The sequence below is a fragment of the Lutra lutra genome, chromosome 8 (assembly GCF_902655055.1).
Source record: "Lutra lutra chromosome 8, mLutLut1.2, whole genome shotgun sequence".
NCBI lineage: Eukaryota > Metazoa > Chordata > Mammalia > Carnivora > Mustelidae > Lutra > Lutra lutra.
The window spans coordinates 102,452,523-102,472,548 of record NC_062285.1 but is presented as its reverse complement, the minus strand read 5'-3'; the positions used below and the strand labels follow the sequence as shown (position 1 = coordinate 102,472,548).

The window sequence follows — 20,026 nt, the reverse complement described above, 5'->3', positions numbered from 1 at the left end:
GGGTTCTGGGATCCAGCTCCACATCTGGCTACCTGCTCTGTGGGGAGCCTGCTTCACCTTCTCCCTATGCCACTCCCCCTGCTTGTGCTAGCTCTATCTCTCCCTGTCAAGTAAATACATAAAATCTTAAAAAAAACAAAAAGAAGATTCTCTTGCCCTCTCCCTCTGCCCCCCGCCCCCATGCTCGCACTTGCTCTCTCTCTAATAAACAAATCTTAAAAAAGAATTACTTATTATAAAATATTACTACTCTGAATAAATATTTTAGAATTTTTCAACTGAATTAGGTAACTTTGGTTTGCTTTATATACTAAAGTCTAAAATTTTGATAAGTTATTTAAAATTTCATGTTGCATTTATGGAATAGTTTAATTTCTCCCTAGTATTGGGATTAAGTGATCGTCCTTACTGCAGTTGGAGAGTAGGGGAAAATACTTTCTTCTTCGTATTATAGAAACCAATTCAATAAAATCTCTGGATTAGGAAATTGGAATGGATTTGTTTTTAGCTAATATAAGCAAAATAGATAAAAAAGGTATAATTAATATGTTAGAAATGATTTTTAAATGCTTCAGGCACTGGTGCTACTGATGATTTTTTTAAGTGCTACTTTATGAATAATGATGTATGTATTTTTAATATAGGCTTTTGTTGGACTTAGAACAAATGATTATAGGGAAGAGTTAATAATACTTGCCTTTAAAAGTAGAAGGAACATTTTTAAATTGAATACTGCTCCTTTTATACCTGCCACACAAATTTCAGTGTTAACATTTCTCTAATTGTACTGTTAATAACATTAATCTGTTCATTGCTTTTGGCATACTGTTATGTTAATATGTTACATAATTGCAGGGATCCCTGCATGTTCATCCTTGTGCATTTACGTATTTTAGATTCATCCTTTTAGAATTTGTATACAGTAGTCAGTACTGATGATCATCTTAAGAGTCAACATGAATTGAATGTATACTATGTGGAAAATAGTATGCTAAATGCTCTCTAATGGATCCTCATTTAATTCTCACAATAAACACATTGTTAGGTTTTTTTTAAGTCTGTCCCTCAGTCTAGGTTGATTTTCCTCTAGTCTTTTATCACCAGTTGTAGAATTGTTTCCAATTTGTCAAGAGGTGTTAAAAGATGCTGGGTTGGTTCTTTCATTTAGGATTGTTCATTAGGATTGTTCATTAGAAAAAAGCTCACTACAGGGTAGCATGGGTGGCTCAGTCACTTGAGCAACCGACTTGGTTTCAGCTCAGGTGTTGATCTCAGGGTCCTGAGATCGAGCCCCTCCCATGTCGGGCTCTGCACTCAGTTGGGGAGTCCATCTCTTTCTCTCTGTCTGTCTCTCTCTCAAAATAAATAAATAAATCTTTTTAAAAAAAAAGTTCACTAGAATAAAAGCTCCATGAGGCCTGAGTTCATGCAGAGTGCTCTAGGAGCACAGAAAAGAGGTATTTAGCTTCGTGTTGATGGGTTCAGTTAATAATTAATTATTATCAGTTATCAGATAATAATTATCAGTTAATAATTAACAAGCCTTACTTCATTCTAAAGAGTTATTATACTATATATGATCCCTTAAAAGTATTTCAAACTGTAATTAGTCTAGGCTTTTTGTACCAATATACATCAAATACAATGTATATTGAAATTGGATGACTTATATGCATTTGCTTCTTAATGCCTGAATGCTATATAGTAATACTAAAATAATAACGATGTTTTTTAAAGGTTTTGAAAGAGGAAAGGAAGACACTTCTCAAAATAAAGATGAATCTTCACTTTCTATGTCAAAGAGCAAGGTAAGGATGTGTTATTCCCAAATATATGATTATGACATTTTTCTAATATTTAAGAAGAACTAACAATAAAATTCTCAGATTTTTAGGGTATGTTTTTATATTGGTATATCTAAATCATGCAGTGTATATGAAGAAAGGAAAGTTCCACTGGGGTTGATGTTGGTCCTCTTGGTTACTTGGAAATACAGCCTATTGGTAACCAGTGTGTTCTCTCCAGAGTTATACTGCAAGAAGTTTTTGGTTGTGGAGTCAAAGTTCAGTGACTGTCAGAAAATTCTATTTCTTAAGCTAGTAAATTCTCTGCTGTTCTTAGCTACTGAGAGCTACTACCCATTATTTTCCTGCCGTAGCTACTAGTCTTTAGCTGTCCTTATGGTAGCAGTTGTGGCATTCCACTGTGAAAAACTGTTAAGTGATTAAACACCCCTTTCTTAGTAAAATAGAAGTGGGCATATGTTTGACAAACAGAACATGAAAAAACCCTACATTTTTGTTTCCATTCATGGCAGTGGTTGGGAAGGGTCCATGACTTTTTTTTTAATGTATAACTTTACCCAAATTTTATCCAGACTTTTCAAGTATTCATTACTTAAATATCTATCATATATGTAAAAGTCCTTAGGATAGAAGTTTTCATAGTAACGTGTGTGTGTGTGTGTGTGTGTGTGTGTGTGTGTAAGAAATTCCTTGATCATTTTATGGGATGTGTAATTAAAGAGAAAATAATTTATCTGGAGTCTTCAGTAGCTAGACATATAATGAAATTTATAGAATTTTTAAAACCTATTTTCAAGCAGTTAATACCAGAGTTGGTGAATATATGGTAGAATAGTATTTCTACTCAGAAGTCTAAATACTTAAACCCCACACTTATATATCAGAGCCACCTATCTGTAGTCTCTAAATTGGGGGGAGGGGAAGAGGGAGGGTAGGGAGCCCCCCAAAAAGAAAATTTATATACCTTAATGAAGCAGGGTGGATAAATGAAAAAAAAAATCGGCTTTAGAACTGTACTTCTAATAACGCCAATCATATATGACTCTTTAAATTAACAAAAATCAAATGAAATTAGAAGTTTAGTTCCTCAGTTACACTAGCCACATTTCAAGGGCTCAGTAGCCACCACATATGGCATTTCTGTCTTTCAGAAAGCTCTGCTGGACAGCACTTTAAAGTCAAAAAAGCAAGTTTGAGATTCATATACATTGCCTGTGACTTCTTGGATACCAATTACAGTTATTTTAATAGCTATTTTATTTTAAGAGCTTACTATGTGTCCCCTTAACTCATAACAGTACTAGAAGGTAGTAGGTATTATTGGCCCCATTTTCCAAGTGAACAAACTGAAGCTTGGAGAAATTTAATAAGGGTTAGAGTAGTAAAGCTGAGATTCAAAATGGCTTCAGTTTTCTTATCTGTACAAAGGAGATAAGGTCCTTGTCCCAGATTATGTTACTGCAACTGCCTGACAGAGTACCTGGTTAATAGTAGGTATTTGAGAATTCATTTTCTTTCTTTGAATAAGAATTAGGGGGACACCTGGTTGGCTCAGTTGGTAGAGCATGTGACTCTTGATCTTGGGATCCTGAGTTCAGGCCCCACATTGAACACAGAGTTTATTTAAAAGGGGGGGGATTATAGTAAATGAGTGGGATTCTTAACTTGGTAACTAGTGTAAGTAAAATTGTACTTAAATCCTGATATTTTCCAATAATCGAAACCTATCGATTCTGCCTTAACTTAGATTTAATCCTTGTTTATTCTGTTAGCTGAAGAGATGCATAGTCACCTGTTTGTCCTTAAATATTCTAACACAAAACCCACTCTTGTTTTTCACGACAATCCTAAAATTTATACATTTATCATTAAGCCACATTCTCATGAAATTCTGATCATGTTAACCATACTTAAGTAACTTCAGGAAACAGAGTTTTGTTACTCCTTCTGTAATCAGTGTGCATAACGGAGACCATCATAATTTTAACCTTATATTTTTCTGAATCTGATGCAAATAGTATTAATACTGCCATTTTGGTCATAGGATTTGGGATTATTTCTTAAAATATATGAATACACTTTTTTTACCCTCCCCCCATTTTTAAAAAATAAAGGCAGTTTCTATTTCTCATGCATCTTTTAAGTGATTGAATTGAAAAAGTCAGTTAATCAAATCCGTCCCATCTTGCTGTTAGCATTTTTAAATGAATTTTTAGTAGTCCATCTCAACAGCATGGGTAATGTATTTAGTGGGATAAAAGTAATCCTGTTACAAGGATAGTGGTTTTTGAGCCCAGATCTATTTATTGACTTGATTCTCCAGTCATACATACATCTGCTTATCTATAGGGATGCTAAATATCTATTACTTGCTATAAAAATATATTTACCTGGATATTTAAGAAACCCTCCAAATCAGGATATCTGAACTAGTCATATTAACATTATTAATATCCCTTATATCTCTAGTATTTTAAGTTTTCAAAGCAAGAGGAAAGTATTCTTATGTGTTAATGTTCCAATTATTTAAAGGTCAGATTTTTGACAGCACTTGCCCTCTATAGACACAAACCTGAAACACAATATATACCAAGTAGTATGTTAAACATATCATGCACACTACCTCATTTAACCCTCAAAGCAACCCTACAATAGGAATATTCTTATTTTACAAATAAGGAAACTAAGACTGAAAGAGATTGAATAATCTGAAGTCACACAGCCCTTAAGAGGACAATAGTTACACAGGGGTAGGTGATGAAAAGAAAGAAGGGAAAAGAAAATATAACATACTGAGCATTCTAAGGCCATTTAATGAAGAAACAAACGATACTATACATTAAACCCTGTGGTCATCATTAAGATAGTGTTCAGTTAAGGGTTTTGTTTTGTTTTGTTTTGGGTTTTTTTTTTTAATTTATTTTTTTAAGATTTTTTAAATAATTTTAGTTTGTGTTGTTTTATTTTTATTTATTGTTTCTTTTTTTTTAAGATTTTATTTATTTGACAGACAGAGATCACAAGTAGACAGAGAGGCAGGCGGCGGGGTTGGGGCGGGGTGGGGGTAAGCAGGCTCCCTCCTAAGTGGGGAGCCCGATGCAGGACTCAATCCCAGGACCCTGGGATCAAGACCGGAGCCGAAGGTAAAGGCTTTAATTCACTGAGCCACCCAGGCACCCCAAGGTTATTTTTTCTTTAAAGATTTCATTTATTTATTTGACAGACACAGATCACAGGTAGGCAGAGAGGCAGGCAGAGAGAGAGAGAGGAAGGGAAGCAGGCTTCATGCTGAGCAGAGAGCCCAGTGCGGGACTCAATCCCAGGATCCTGGGATCATGACCTGAGCCAAAGGCAGAGGCTTAACCCACTGAGCCACCCAGGCGCCCCCAATTAAGATTTTAAAAGAAGGACAAATTAGTTTTATAAAATATTTCCAACAAAAATTGTTTTGCTATTTAAAAAGAAACCTGTTGATCCAGAAAACTTAAGTATAGTGTATTTAAAAAACTTGTAAAACTTGGTCAGTGGGGTTTTTTATTGTTGTTGTTGTTTCCCCAGAACTGCCTACACAGAATGGCAAGGATTCCTTGAAATATGTGTTCTCTAAAATTTACCAAGCTCACATGGACCCCCCCTTCTGGCCTGCTGGTGCTTTATATACTAGAATCTTTTAGGAATCACCAAGCCAGATCATGTCATGTGAGGGAAGCATTTCCTGTTATTCATGAAGATAAATCTTAAATTTGAGTCTGGCTAAAATTCTGTGTGAATAGTTTTAAAAGGTGAGAAATCATTACAGTGAAATGGCTAAGAGCATGAGAATTAGGTAGACCAGGGTACAAATCCTAGTTCATCTACTTACTGGCTCTGTGACTTTGGGAAGTTATTTCTAATTGGTTAGAAATTTGGGAAGTTATTTCTAATTGGTTATTAGCAAAAGGGAGATACTGTTACTATGTCATAGGATTGCTTTAAGGTTATATGATGTAATGCAATGAGGTAGTGCACATGAAGTGTTTAGAAAAGTTCTTGGTAAAGAATAAGCACCCATTACTTTCCATTAGTGTTTATTTTTCACTTACTAGTGTCTAAGAAGTACATTATAATACACATTTTCCTATTAAGTTGTGAGAAATAGAAATCATCCTGTTCTGATGGTAGCTATGCCATCTTTAGGTTCTTGGGGGCAAGGAGAAGACAGAGATCGTTTGGGATTGAGCAACTTTTTTTTTTTTTTTTTTTTTTTAAAGATTTTATTTATTTGACAGACAGAGATCACAAGTAGGCAGAGAGGCAGGCAGAGAGAGAGAGGAGGAAGCAGGCTCCCTGCCGAGCAGAAAGCCTGATGCGGGGCTCGATCCCAGGACCTGGAGATCATGACCTGAGTCGAAGGCAGAGGCTTAACCCACTGAGCCACCCAGGCACCCCTGGGATTGAGCAACTTTATAAATTTGTTTTAGTATCACAATCAATGCCATTGCCACGAGAGTAAGTAGTATGATGTTTCAAGTTCAGTTCTCAAGGGAGTGACTTCAACAAAAATTTAATTGGTTGATCCGCACCTTCTGCATTAAGCATAGTTTGCAGTTCCCTTCTATCTAGTGCAGCCAGTTATTGTCATCATCACCATAATAACCCGTATTTTTTTTAATTAAGTAACATTTTTTTTTCAATATTTCCTTATTTGCTCCCTAAAAATTTTTTTTATTAACATATAATGTATTATTAGCCCCAGGGGTACAGGTTTGTGAATCGCCAGGTTTACAGTTCACAGCACTCACCATAGCACATACCTTCCCCAATGTCCATAACCCAACCATCCTCTCCCTACCTCCCCCAACCCTCAGTTTGTTTTGTGAGATTAAGAGTCTCTTATGGTTTGTCTTCCTCCCGATCCCACCTTGTTCCATTTATTCCTTTCCTCCCCAAAAACACCCCACGTTGCCTCTCAACTTCCTTGTATCAGTTTTTGGTTTTGTTTTTAAAGATTTTATTTATTTATTTGTCAGAGAGAGAGAGTGAGAGCAAGCACAAGCAAGGGGAGCATCAGGCAGAGCAGGCATTGGGAGAAGCAGGCTTCCAGTTGAGCAAGGAGCCGGATGTAGGTCTCGATTCCGTGACCCTGGGATCATGACCTGAGCCAAAGGCAGACGCTTAACCAACTGAGCCACCCAGATGCCCCAATAACCCATATTTTGTATCGAGTAGCAGAGGTGTTTTTTCAGAGAGGTAAAAAAAATAAGTTCCAAATGCTAGTTTAATTTTTATTTTATTAATTCATCAGATATTTAGTGAGCCCTTTCTTTTCCCCAGGTGATAGCTAGGTACCATTGGTGAATAAGTATGGTCCCTGCCTTCATGGCTCTTAAAATTGAGTGAGGGAATTTATACCCAGAATTTTGTTATATATAATCACACCTAGTGCTTTGCAGGTATAACCATTCAGCATTTGAAAGCCACCATTTGGATCAAGCCCCATATACTTTTTTGGCCCCAAGAGTCATGCTAAGAACTTTAAATACCTTCTTCTGTGTCTAATAATAGATAAAACAGTAGATAAAAATGAAAATCATAGGACACATGACACTAAACATGTTTAATTTTATTGTCCAGGATTTACAAAAGCAACTTTCACATTTATGCTCTTTTACTCTGATGAAAGAATGCAGTCTCTTCAAAAGAGTGCTGTATTAGGAGACCTACATTCTGGTCCCTGTTACATTGTTAGTTTAGAAAATCACCTCCAGAACCTCCCTTTCACAATTTGTAAAATGGAGATAAAATCACTTGTTATGTCTATTCAAGATTGATTTCTTTATCTGGAGAGAGGGAGAGAGTAAGAGTGCACCTATGGAGAGGGACAGAGAGAGAGGAGTGAACTCCATTAAGCGCAGACCCCAATGTGGGTCTCGATCTCACACCCTGAGGATCATAACCTGAGCCAAAATCAAGAGTCAGCTGCTTAATTTACTGAGCTACCTAGGCGCCTCTATTTGTCAAGGTTCTTATGAAGATCAAATAAAAATAAGTATAAGCAAAGTCGGAAAACAAGTTTAAGACAATAATAAGGGACACTGGATAGGCAGGAAGAAGTAGATGCTAGGAATACTGGTTTTTAAACACTACAAGTTTACAAATTAGATGGTGTTTAAATACTAATTTCTGACGATACATGTGTAGGGCAGTGTGTGCAGTAACTTGCTAGAATGTACATGGTTTGGTTTATTTAGAATATTTTAACTTAAGAAATTACGTTACTTTGGATACTTTTGTTCTAAGAATAAATAATTGCATATGCGTCTTAGAAATATTCTGGAAAATGGAATGCAAAAATTACAAATGATCTTATTTAACCTCACATTGTAGATTAATTTATTGATTAGGGTTTTGGGTTTTTTTTTTAGTTTTTGTTTGTTTTGTTTTGTTTGTTTGTTTGTTTGTTTTTAAGATTTTATTTATTTATTTGAGGGAGAATGAGTGAGAGAGAGCATGAGAGAGGAGAAGGTCAGAGGGAGAAGCAGACTCCCCAAGGAGCTGGGAGCCCGATGTAGGACTCGATCCTGGAAGTCCGGGATCATGACCTGAGCTGAAGGCAGTTGCTCAACCAACTGAGCCACCCAGGCGCCCCTGTTTTTTTTTTTAAAGTAATCTCTACATCCAACATGAGGCTTGCAGTCACAATCCCAAAATCAAGAATTGCATCCTTTTCTGACTGAGCCAACCAGGCATCCTTGATTAGTGTTTATTTTGTGCTTTTGTGGATTTAACATGGATTACTTTTAAACTGAAGCTATCTATCTATATAGAGAAAATTGACATTTGAAAATTTATTTTAGCCTAAATCATAGCAATAAATGGGAAGAATTCACAAACATAGCTTTAACATTAATTTTTATATTCTGTATGTATAAAATAAGTGAAGGTTTGATTATGATTTCTCTTTTGTTTATTTCTATGTGATTTCAGTCTGAATCTAAACTTTATAATGGCTCAGAGAAGGATAGTTCTGCTTCAAGCAAGCTCACAAAAAAAGAATCTCTCAAGGTTTGTTTCCAGTGATTATCATAAATAACATTATGCTTTGCATGTGCTTTTGAAAATGGGCTAACAAGATAAATAGGTGTCTCCTAAGGAAAGAAAAATAGTATCCAGACAGGCACACATAAAGAATGTTAATATTTGTATGGCACACTGGAGTCAACAGAGGAGGCTACTTGATGACTGTCCAGTGCTGCCTCGGGCCTCAACTGGCCACGCCTTTGGCTGAGGACTGGATAGCTCTGCACAGTTGTACCTAGTTAGGCACATCACTGTGCTGTAGAACGTGTAATGGGAAGCTCTAGTGCTTTTTGAAATTCAAGTTTACTAACTGCAGGATTATGGGCTGAATTTGACCCACAGGTGGATATATTTTAATCTATACAATGTTCTAAAAATTTGAGGTAACAAATACAAGTTCAGCTTTCCAACCTCTCTTTAAGAAATACGGCCTTGGGCTTGCCTTCCAGAATGGCCACAGATCCTGGATCTTCAGAAATACATGCTTTCTAATTGACTCTGATCCCTGCACGGTCTGTTTTACCCCTTTTTTTCTTATATCTGATCCTGGATGCGTTTGTGTTTACACACCCATATTAAATCAACTGTTATTCAGATATGCATATTAATAAAGACTAAAAGTTTGAAGTTTTTTGGCCGTAGAATTATTTAAATTTTTTTAGATGTATATAGTGTTTTTGTCATTAAGTGCAACTAGGAGTGTTTTATAGCTAAAAGAAATGTATCACTGATAGTTTATCACCACTCTTCTCCCACCCATATAATAACAACAAAGTAATAATAAGACTATATTAATCCACTGCAACCTTCCCAGATTATCTGAGAGGTAACTTATGAAGGTATTTTGATATTTTGAATGAATTAATATCATTTTATGATTTCTTAATTATTTATATCTCATATCTTCATATCAGGAAAACAAAATTGCCAGTTGAAAACAAATGCAGCATTGTTTGTAATATGAAAAAACTGATAACAGAGTGGATTTTCATCAGTAAGAGAACTTAAGAAAAATTATAGAAGCAGTTAGCATGATGGTTAAGAGCATGTCCTTTAAAGCCAGTCTGCCTTTGATGAATCGTGCCTCCATGACTTACTAGCTGTGTGATCCTGGGCAAGTTACTGTTTGTGCCACAGTTTTCTCATCTGTAAAATAAGGATAATAATTGTCTTACTTTCTGGGGTTATTGTGAAGATTAAATGAGATGGTACTTGTAAAGTGCTTAGAACAGTAATGGGTGTGCAGAATGTGTCCAGTAAACATTTAGCTCTTACTGTTTTTTTTACACTACGAAGCTTATGTGGCAATTAAATGAATGAAGTAGGAGTGGAGATGCTCCAAAAAATAATGAATGGGAGAACTTTTAAAAAATATATATATATGTTTAAAAAAACAAAGCCACGAAAGCTGTGTATCTCTATAGATTATATACATAGAAAAAACCTGAAGAGATAGTGTTTTCCAAAAGTGTTAATAGTGGTCAATTCTGGGGATTGGAATAGGATAGGGTATAGTAAAGACAGCTTTTAGCTTTATTTGTGTTGTTTCAAATTCTTACCATGAGAGTGGATACATGTAGTATTGTGTAATTTAAAAAAGATAAAATTCTTCAAAAAGATAACAGAGAACTAGTGATCAGAAAAACTAGATTCTAACCTCTAAAAATTCCTACCAGCTCTTAAAAAGTGTTTTTTTTTTTAAATCCTAAGAAGCTAGAATTCTAAAACAGGTTTAGAATCTTATATTCTACATGTTATAGACCTAAAATTTTTGGAAAGAAATTGCCCATGTCTAATGAATTTTTAATTTTTCTATTATTTGTGTAAAATAGGTGCAAAAGAAAAATTACCGAGAAGAAAAGAAAAGAGCCACAAAGGAGTTACTCAGTACAATCACAGATCCTTCTGTTATTGTTATGGCTGATTGGTTGAAGGTCAGTTTGCATTGAAGCTTGAATTCAAATTGCTGGATGTTTACCTACTGGAACAGGAAAGCCCAGAGTGCACCTAAAGCCTTCAAGACAAAAACAACTCCTGGGATGATTGTTTATCACTGGCAACCTATTAATTGTATCCCAGAGGTTCTATGTTCCAGTCTTAATGGGGAGAAGAAACTTCACGTTGTCTGTCTTGAAATAACATAAATATAGATAGCAGTTTGTTTTTAAAAAGCTTTTTAGTTTGTGTGATATTATACAGTCTAAAGAAATATTTTGCTGTTCAGACTGTCATTTAGTATTATTGTAGACTTGGTGTATGCATTATTGAGAAGATATGAAATAAAGTTAATGTAAAAGTTATCATTCGGAAAGGATTAATTTTTAGAAAAACATGCATATTGATGTTTCCATACCTTATTTTGGCCTCTGGTTATTTCCACTTACTTTTATTTCCTTTTTTATCATCCCCCGCTATCCTCCTCCTCATTCTTACCTGAAGAATATTCAGTTGGAATCTTTCAGACTAATGCTAAGTTTAAGAATGATCTTGTTCAGATTCTGACTCCTAGGAAATTTAGTTCCTGACCTTAATCTAAAAATCACCCCAGCCCTGAAAGTTTTCCACTCTCCCAAAAAGTTGGTCGAACCTCCAACGTAAAATTGTTAGATTTTTTGTGGATGTTCTCTCATTAAAATGGGAACCTAATGATAGTTTTCTTGTTAGTTCAGGTAGTACTAGGGTTTTCTTCAGTGTTGTGCTGAAAACACATTCTGACTTACTTTGACTCTACTTAGAAGTCTTTAAGCTCTATGTCTCACTTGAGTTTTTCAGAGCTAAACTTCTTTCTGTCTTCTAACATTGGATTCCTACAACTAATCCCCTAGAAGTCTCTAACACATCCCCTGTGTGGCTTTCTAAATCATACCTTCATTTTGACATTTGCCATCCATGTTCTATTGTCACATGTCCCAGATCCAGAATGTTATCTTAGGATAAATATTTTGCTTTTCTTGTCTTTTCATTTCTTTTATATAAGCACATACTTTTCTCAAAGATATTCTCTTTTCTTCATTCCTGGCTCAAAATTCCCCCTTACTAATTTTTTCTTCTTTACAATTACTGTGGTATGCCTATTTCAGGGTTAGGGAGTCCTATATTTATTTCATAATTCATAAAAGTGTGTTGAGAGAGCAGATGTTTTACAGTAAATAAAAATGAGGATAATTACTAGTTTTATTCTAAATATATTAGCGTTCTTTTCAGTATTGTGAATTCAGTGACTTGCATAGAAACATTTTAATGGATGACAGAAATAGAAATTGATAGGAGAAACAGTTATAGACCTGTTACTGACCTAACATTAAACCCTGGGATAAGGAACATTTTGAGACTAGAGAGAGAGATTCAGGTAACTGTATTTTTAAATTCCCCCAAGAACTTAAATGGCCTACTTTAAGTAATTACTAAGAACAAAGTAATTTAGAGAAGGTAATTTTAGGGGTTGGAAGAGAGTTCTTCCCTCTTCCTACCACTCAGTGAATATTTAGGGAATAAATGCCTGGTGTTTGTGCTAGCAGTGATTTCAGCACTGTTGATGTAGTGTGTGTGTTGGGTGGGGGGGATCTTAAAAGGTAGAATAATCTTGGGATGCCTGGGTGGCTCAGTCAGTTAAGTGGCTGCCTTGGGCTCAGGTCATGATCCCATAGTCCTGGGATCAAGCCCCACCTCGGGCTCCCTGCTAAGCTGGGAGCCTGCTTCGCGCTCTGCTTGGTGCTCCCCCTGCTTGTTTGCACAGGCACATGCACTCTCCTTCTCTCTTGCTCTAACAAATAAATAAAAATCTTTTTTAAAAAGGTGGAATTTTCTTATACTCTCACAGATAAAATTACAGTTGCTGCTAGTAAGAGGAGAATCTTGATACTAGGAAAGTATGTTTTAATGGCTCCTGAGCTGGCCCGGAGGGTTAGGAAAACCATTCTATTTGGCATTATTTTGAAACTGTTCACTAGTCCCTGGCTAGACTTTAAGTTACTCAGAGGCAGGAGCCATGCTATTTTTACCTTTGTGTGCAGGTAGTAGCTTACCATCTAGTAGCTTAAAAAAAAAACTACTGAGTCTAAAGTGTATATTTTGTGGAAATTTTAGATTAAAACATCCTATATAAAAACTGAGTTTTTATATTGCAGAGCAAAAAGAAAAAGAGCTTTATTTCCTAAACAAACTTATCTTTCTGTAGATTCGTGGTACTCTAAAGAGCTGGACCAAGTTGTGGTGTGTTTTGAAACCCGGTGTGCTACTGATTTATAAAACCCAGAAAAATGGTCAGTGGGTAGGAACAGTCCTTCTGAATGCCTGTGAAATCATTGAACGTCCATCAAAAAAGGATGGCTTTTGTTTCAAACTTTTTCATCCTTTGGAGCAGTCTATTTGGGCAGTGAAGGTAAGTAAGCGCTTGTTACATAGGTGAAAGGTAAAGATGATAACCTGTGAGTTTCAAAATGGAGATAAATCAATCTGACCTCTGCCAGGACGTCTAAATTTGCTTGTTTTTAAGTGCATTATTCCTCTTTTTATCTCTACCCACGATGAACTGTGTACACCAAAAGGCTTTGTTTTCCTTTAAGATCTAACTTAAAAATGCACTACATGCTAATAAAATAAATGGATTTAGTTTAAATTTTGACAAAGCAACTGTTTTAGTTTCTAAAAAGGTCAGTTTTACATAAATAAAGGGTTTGGGGGAAGCCACCTAATTGAGACTTAGGGTTAAACAAAAGTAACTTCAGGGACGCCTGGGTGGCTCAGTTGGTTGAGCGGCTGCCTTCAGCTCAGGTCATGATCCCAGAGTCCTGGGATTGAGTCCCACATCGGGCTCCTTGCTCAGCGGGAAGCCTGCTTCTCCCTCTGCCTCTGCCTGCCACTCTATCTGCCTGTGCTCACTCTCTCTCTCTCTCTCTCTCTCTCTCAGTCTGACAAATTAATAAAAAAAAAAAAAAAAAAGTAACTTCAGCTTTTAAATATTTCTTGGTTTTGCTTAATTAGGCAGTATATATACACCTATAAAATATCTGGACTTTTAACCTTTATTTCAGTAGCCTGTAGTCATAGAGGACTAAATTTAGGATTAGAGAGTTAGTTCCATTCCGGGATTAGGCATTTCCCACAGGGAAAGAATTTAACCCAAAGAACGTCTGTTAATTATGTATCATGTCATTCTCAAATGAAAAAAAAAAAAAAAAACTTTCAAAACCTTATATGCACAGTATTTATTCTTCACTACTACTCTTAGGGATTATAAGAGTTATAATGAATTTTTAAATTATTAAAAAATATTTTTAATGTCAAATTTATTGAATTCTCACTATTGTTGGGAGGGAGGGAAATTTGTCCATTAGATCATCATCAGAACATTTCCACAAGCAAAATATGCTTAGGACATTGTTTAAACAGCTTTAAAGTCAGTATCCTATGATAGGGTAAAAGTAATATTTATCAGTTCTTACTTTGTCTAAGGAACTCTTGAGCACTTTTGTGGACTCTTAAAAATTCTTATACCTTAGCAGATTGTAATTTTCTCTGTTACCCATATAAAGAGATTGAGGCCTAAATAGGTTACTTAAGTAATTTTTTTAGGATGGAACCAAGCTCAAAACCCAAGCAGTGTGACTGGATACTACTCTCTGCTGGTTCTAGGAACTGGCCTATAAAATATAAAGCTATTTGAAAATACCCAAGTGGTATTACAGGACTTGTTAAAATTATATTGACTTTTCTTTTTTTGGTTTTTTGTTTTTCATTTTGAATCTATATCATCTTTATGTTTATGCTTCTCAAATTCATTTTATTCTTTGATCTTACAGCTTAAAATTATGGTTTGTCTGTCAAAATTATACTATTAGTTCTATCCTCAGATTTTCTTTCCAGGGAAGAACTGGGTTCACCTGAGGTTAGCCTTGGTGATACTAATTACTATAGAGTTCTTGGTGCTGTATACTCCTAAAACAACCCTGGCCAAAAAACAGCAATAACAAGACTCATTTCTTTCTGGAAAAATAAAATTAGCTTTTTTCATTGGTATTTTATAACAATTTTATCAATGGTTGTGAAATGGAGATTTTTTTCCCTAGATCTAGTCAAAATTCATTTTTTTTCTTATAAATTATATTTCCAGCTTTTTTTTAGGTCTCTAGAAATTTAATATTATTTATCTTAGTAGTATCTGTGGGATGGAAATTTCTCTTTTAAATTGAAGTTTGGTCTAGTATAATAAATTGCAGGTTTCTCTTTACTACATGAATAAGTTAGCTATAAGTTATTCAGTTTTCTGGTAAGGAGGAATATTTGTTGAAAGAGGAAAACTTTTCTTAATACTTACCATCTGCTTTCTTAAGCATGGGATTAAAGCTTGTTTGCTTTTAGGTTATAACCCATACCTATCTTAGATTCTTACAGGTAATAATGGATAATATCAAGTTGAGATTTCATAATACCTACTGTATACTGTTTATTTTATTTTGTTTTAAGGGTCCAAAAGGTGAAGCAGTTGGATCTATAACTCAGCCCTTACCTAGCAGTTATCTGATCATCCGAGCTACTTCAGAGTCAGATGGTAAATACAGATTTTGATGGATTTGATTTGGGTCCTGATTTTTAAGGGTTTATTTTATATGCCACTGTGTATTTTCCTTTGGAGATAATCTCTTTAGTATGGTATTTACAGCAGAGGTATTGTAGTCATAAATTGCTTATGATACTAAAATATCATTAACCTTGTAGACAAACAGGGAAATCTGATAGGAAGGAAGCATTGTAAAATCAAGTGACAAATGGGCAACCTGAAGTTATCTTCTTCATCCTCCATTGATGTATTAACACCTTTTGACTTTGTTAGTGTTCTTTGTGGTAACTCATTAAGTTTTATAATTTTAGAGGTATATTTAATATACTATTTGTATTTTATTATAAAAATTAACATTTATGGGGTGCCTGGGTAGCTCAGTTGGTTGAGCGTCCAACTGTTAGTTCTAGCTTGACTGGGAGATCAAGTCCCATGTCAAGCGCCGCACTCAGCAGGGAGTCTGTTTCCCCTCTGCCCCTCTTCCGTGTTCTTGCGCACGTACTCTTTCTCTCAAATAAATGAATCTTTAAAAAAAAAAATTAACATTCAGGGGTACCTGGGTGGCTCAGTCGGTTAAGCATCTGCCTTTGGCTTAGGTCATGATCTCAGGGTCCTGGGATCAAGCCCCACATCGGGCTCCCTGCTCAGCAGGGGGAGTCTGTTTCTCCCTCTCTCCCAGCCTGCCACTCCCCTTGCTTATACTCTCTCTGTGTCAAATAAATAAATAAAATTTTTTAAATTAACATTATAACACATATACACTGTTTTGAGTTTTTTTATGTAAGAGATTCAAGTACAAACTTTGTTCTGTGCCTAGTAACTTAACACTTAATTCTTAAAACAATATGGAGAGAATAAAACGTATGTTATAGCAAACTAACTTTAAACCTTAATAATTGATAATGGATTTCTTCCTCACTTTAATGTTTCATAATTCAGCTTAGCCTAGAAAATCTTGTAAGTTTTCAAAGTTTACTTTACCTGATGATGATTTTTAAAATTAAAATACCATAGGCACAAGCTTACATTACGAAAAGTGTTTTACGTGCCTGATATTTCCAGCACATATTGAAATATATATATACATTTTTAAGAGCAACTAACAGGTTTTTTGTTTTGCTAATACAGTTCTAAATTTTAATTTTAGGGGCGCCTGGGTGGCTTAGTGGGTTAAAGCCTCTGCCTTCAGCTCAGGTCATGATCCCAGGGTTCTGGGATCGAGCCCGAGCCCCGCATCAGGCTCTCTGCTCGGCGGGGAGCCTGCTTCCCTTCCTCTCTCTGCCTGTCTCTCTGCCTACTTGTGACCTCTCTCTATCAAATAAATAAATAAAATCTTTTTAAAAATAAATAAATAAAAATAAATAAATTTTAATTTTAAAAATTAGGTTATTAGTGTTTCTACTAATACGGCAGTTCAGGACAATACCATATAGGCATTTCCATGACTCAGAAATTTTCATACATGTGAGTAGAATGGATGGTAAACCTGGGGATAGGCCTTTTATCAACAACAAAACATTGTTTTGATAAGTTTGTTTATTAGAAACCTAATATCTTCAGTATATTTTATGTGCCTTCTTTGGTAGTTGAAAATTATACTACCTGTTACTGCTCTAAGATTTTAAAAATAAAGTACATTTATTTTAGATTAGGTGTACTTTCTAATGCATCCTATATGCTGTTCATTAACCCGTGGTTACTAGATGCTTTGTCTGTAAAAAGCACTTGTTAACATTGGGCAGGGTATGTGCTATGGTGATTGCTGTGAATTGTCTAAGACTGATGATTCACAGACCTGTACCCCTGAAACAAATAATACATTATATGTTAATAAAAAAAAACTTGTTAAAATGAAAAATTGCATTAAAATAATCCTTGCAAGATTTTATATTCAAATTAACTTTGCCAGTTCATGTTTCTCAAAGAAATAATAGTATTCTTAAAGGTTAACGGTGTTGAATTAAGATGGCTACTGGTTTTTATAGTTTCTTGATCTACACTGCATATGAATCTGTGTTCTTCTAGGAAGGTGCTGGATGGATGCTTTGGAGTTGGCTTTGAAATGTTCTAGTCTTCTTAAACGTACAATGATCAGGGAAGGAAAGGAACATGACCTGAGCATTTCATCAGAGAGCACACATGTGACTTTGTATGGCTTATTACGTGCTAACAATCTCCACAGTGGTGACAACTTTCAGTGAGTAGCTTCTGTCACTAATTTTTATGAGGGACTATGTTGTTCGCTAGGTTAGTCAGCCTAGAATTTTTGTAGTGTATCTGAAATTGAACTTGTCTGTTTTCTTCCCATTATATGGCTTCAGGGCTGGTTTGAGATCTTTTTAGTTGCTGTTATAAGGTATGGAAAGTTATTTCCTTGATTTCAGCTAATGTGAATTAATTGTTCTTTCCCAAATATATACCTTGTCTTTGTACATGGCGTTCTCTCCATTAACAATGTTTCCTAGTCCTCCTTGCTCTTTTTTCCTATAATAATGCTTTTCTTCAAGACCAATCTCAAATATTACATCAAATGCAAAGCCTTTATTGCTTCATGACAGTAAGGTATAATCTGTTCTTCTATAGCTGTTCTGTAACACTTTTTAATTTTTTTGATAATGGCACTTATTCTATCTGGTATTTGTGGAATTCTCCTATTTTAAGTGTTTTCAAGTTAGAACTGTATCCTATTTGTGGTTTTATCCTCTGAGATAGTCATTGTAGTTAATACTAAAAAAATATTTCCCTGTGGAACCTAACCAATACTTAGTTTGAGGTTCACACAGCTTGTTGCTTTGTAGGAAAAAAATTAGATTTCCCTCTCCCTTGTCCCAGTACTCAACTTCTGTTCTGAAACTACTTATTCTCATCAGCATTGAGGTGACTTTCCTCAAAGTTAGGAATGAATGAATGAATGTGGGGCTTCTTCCCAAGATTTTTCCCTCAAAGATCTTCAGCTATTAATAGTCCATTGTTTTTTTTGAATCCCAGGTAATTTTTAAGTGCTATTATTTTGGAATCTTAAAACATCATCTTCTTCACATATTTATTCATTGAAATTTTTTGAGCCTCTTTTCTGTAAAAGACATTATACATACTTTTTATATTATCCATTGCATTATAAATAGGGAGATCAGATATGACCTAAATTTGAATCCAGTACAACAGTTTTTACTAGCTGTGTGATCCTGAAGAGAGTTTTTGTTTGTTTTGATTTGTTTAAAACCTAAAAATTACCAGGCAACTATAAATAATAAGAATGATATAAATAACCAAAGGGGAGGGATGCTTTAGGATGTTACAGGATCAGGAGAATTTAGAGGATAGGAAGCTAACATTCAGCTAGGGAATCAGGAAACAAATTTTTACAAAGGTAGAATCAACATAGCTATTTGTTCATTTGGCTGTACGGCAGAACATGAGCTAAGAGCTGATGATGCAGAGAAGCGGGGAATGGAGGCCTCCCTGAGATGTATAGTCTGCTTGGATGTAAGGGACAGGGAGTGAGTGAAGGTAAATATTTGCAAGTTTTAAGCCTGAATGACTGGTAAGATGATGGTAAAATTTTAAAAAAGACCCATGTTGGGAGATGATAGTGTGTTAAATATTGGAAGTGCTGAGGACGCATTGGTCCCAGGATATATAGATGATATCAGCCAAGCATTTAAAAACATGGGCCTGAAGCTTATTTATGCATGCATGGGTTTGAAAATCAAATAGAAATGATGATGAAGGCTTGAAATTGGCAAGCTTGCAAAAGGAGAGAGAGGATAAAGAAAATAAAAGGGCCAAGGAAGAATAAAATATCTTAAGGATGGAACAAACTAAGAGGGATCAGAGAGCTCAAAGAGTCAAACCATAGTTACACGCAACCCAAGCACTAAGACCACTTCAAGGAAAATAATCATCAAAAATCACAGAGAAGTCACAGAAGATGAAGATAAGACAAGGACATTGGATTTGTCAACTAAGCCATTGTTAGTGACTTTTAAGGGAACAGATTCAGTGGATTCAGGGGAGTGAAAGCCAGACCATGAAAAGTCAAGGAGAGAGTAGGTGGTAAGAAAATAGGGACAGAATTTGAGACTACATTTTTTAAATACATGATTATAAAGGGAACAAAAGAAAATTAGTACTGTAAAAATGAATTTCTATTAGAAATTCTTTGGTTAGGGGAGCCTGGGTGGCTTGTTCTATTAAGCATGCAGCTCTTGTGGGATCCAACCCTACATCTGGCTCTGTGCTTAGAACAGAGTCTGCTTGAGAATCTCTCTTTCTCTCCTTCTGCCCCTGCCCCCACTCTCTCTCTCTCTAATAAATAAATAAATAAAATCTTTTTTTTTTTTAAAGTATCTTTTGTTAAAACCCAAACAAATGAATATTTTGGGAAAAAAATTTTACATTTTTTTATTCTGGAAGTGAGGGGTTTTTAAAAAATACCTTTCTGGGGGCACCTGGGTGGCTCAGTGGGTTAAGCCTCTGCCTTCGGCTCAGGTCATGATCTCAGGGTCCTAGGATCGAGCCCAGCATCGGGCTCTCTGCTCAGCAGGGAGCCTGCTTCCCCCTCTCTCTCTGCCTGCCTCTCTGCCTACTTGTGATCTCTCTC

At 35.5% G+C, this 20,026-nt stretch overlaps 1 protein-coding gene and 1 non-coding gene across 8 annotated transcripts in view; both read left to right on the top strand.

Annotated features, from left to right (window-relative positions):
- The window catches only part of OSBPL8 (oxysterol binding protein like 8), a 169,185-nt gene that overhangs the window by 112,212 nt on the left and 36,947 nt on the right, over positions 1-20,026 (top strand). For all 7 annotated transcript variants that reach the window (XM_047742863.1, XM_047742862.1, XM_047742861.1 and 4 more), the window contains 6 exons: positions 1,738-1,808; positions 8,772-8,849; positions 10,697-10,798; positions 13,042-13,245; positions 15,330-15,414; positions 17,449-17,620. In XM_047742863.1, the coding sequence (XP_047598819.1) occupies positions 1,738-1,808; positions 8,772-8,849; positions 10,697-10,798; positions 13,042-13,245; positions 15,330-15,414; positions 17,449-17,620 (712 nt within the window). The remainder of the gene's footprint in view (positions 1-1,737; positions 1,809-8,771; positions 8,850-10,696; positions 10,799-13,041; positions 13,246-15,329; positions 15,415-17,448; positions 17,621-20,026) is intronic.
- Positions 2,151-2,278, top strand: LOC125108121 (small nucleolar RNA SNORA41). The gene has a single exon (XR_007129802.1). It is a non-coding gene; the product is annotated as a small nucleolar RNA SNORA41 (small nucleolar RNA).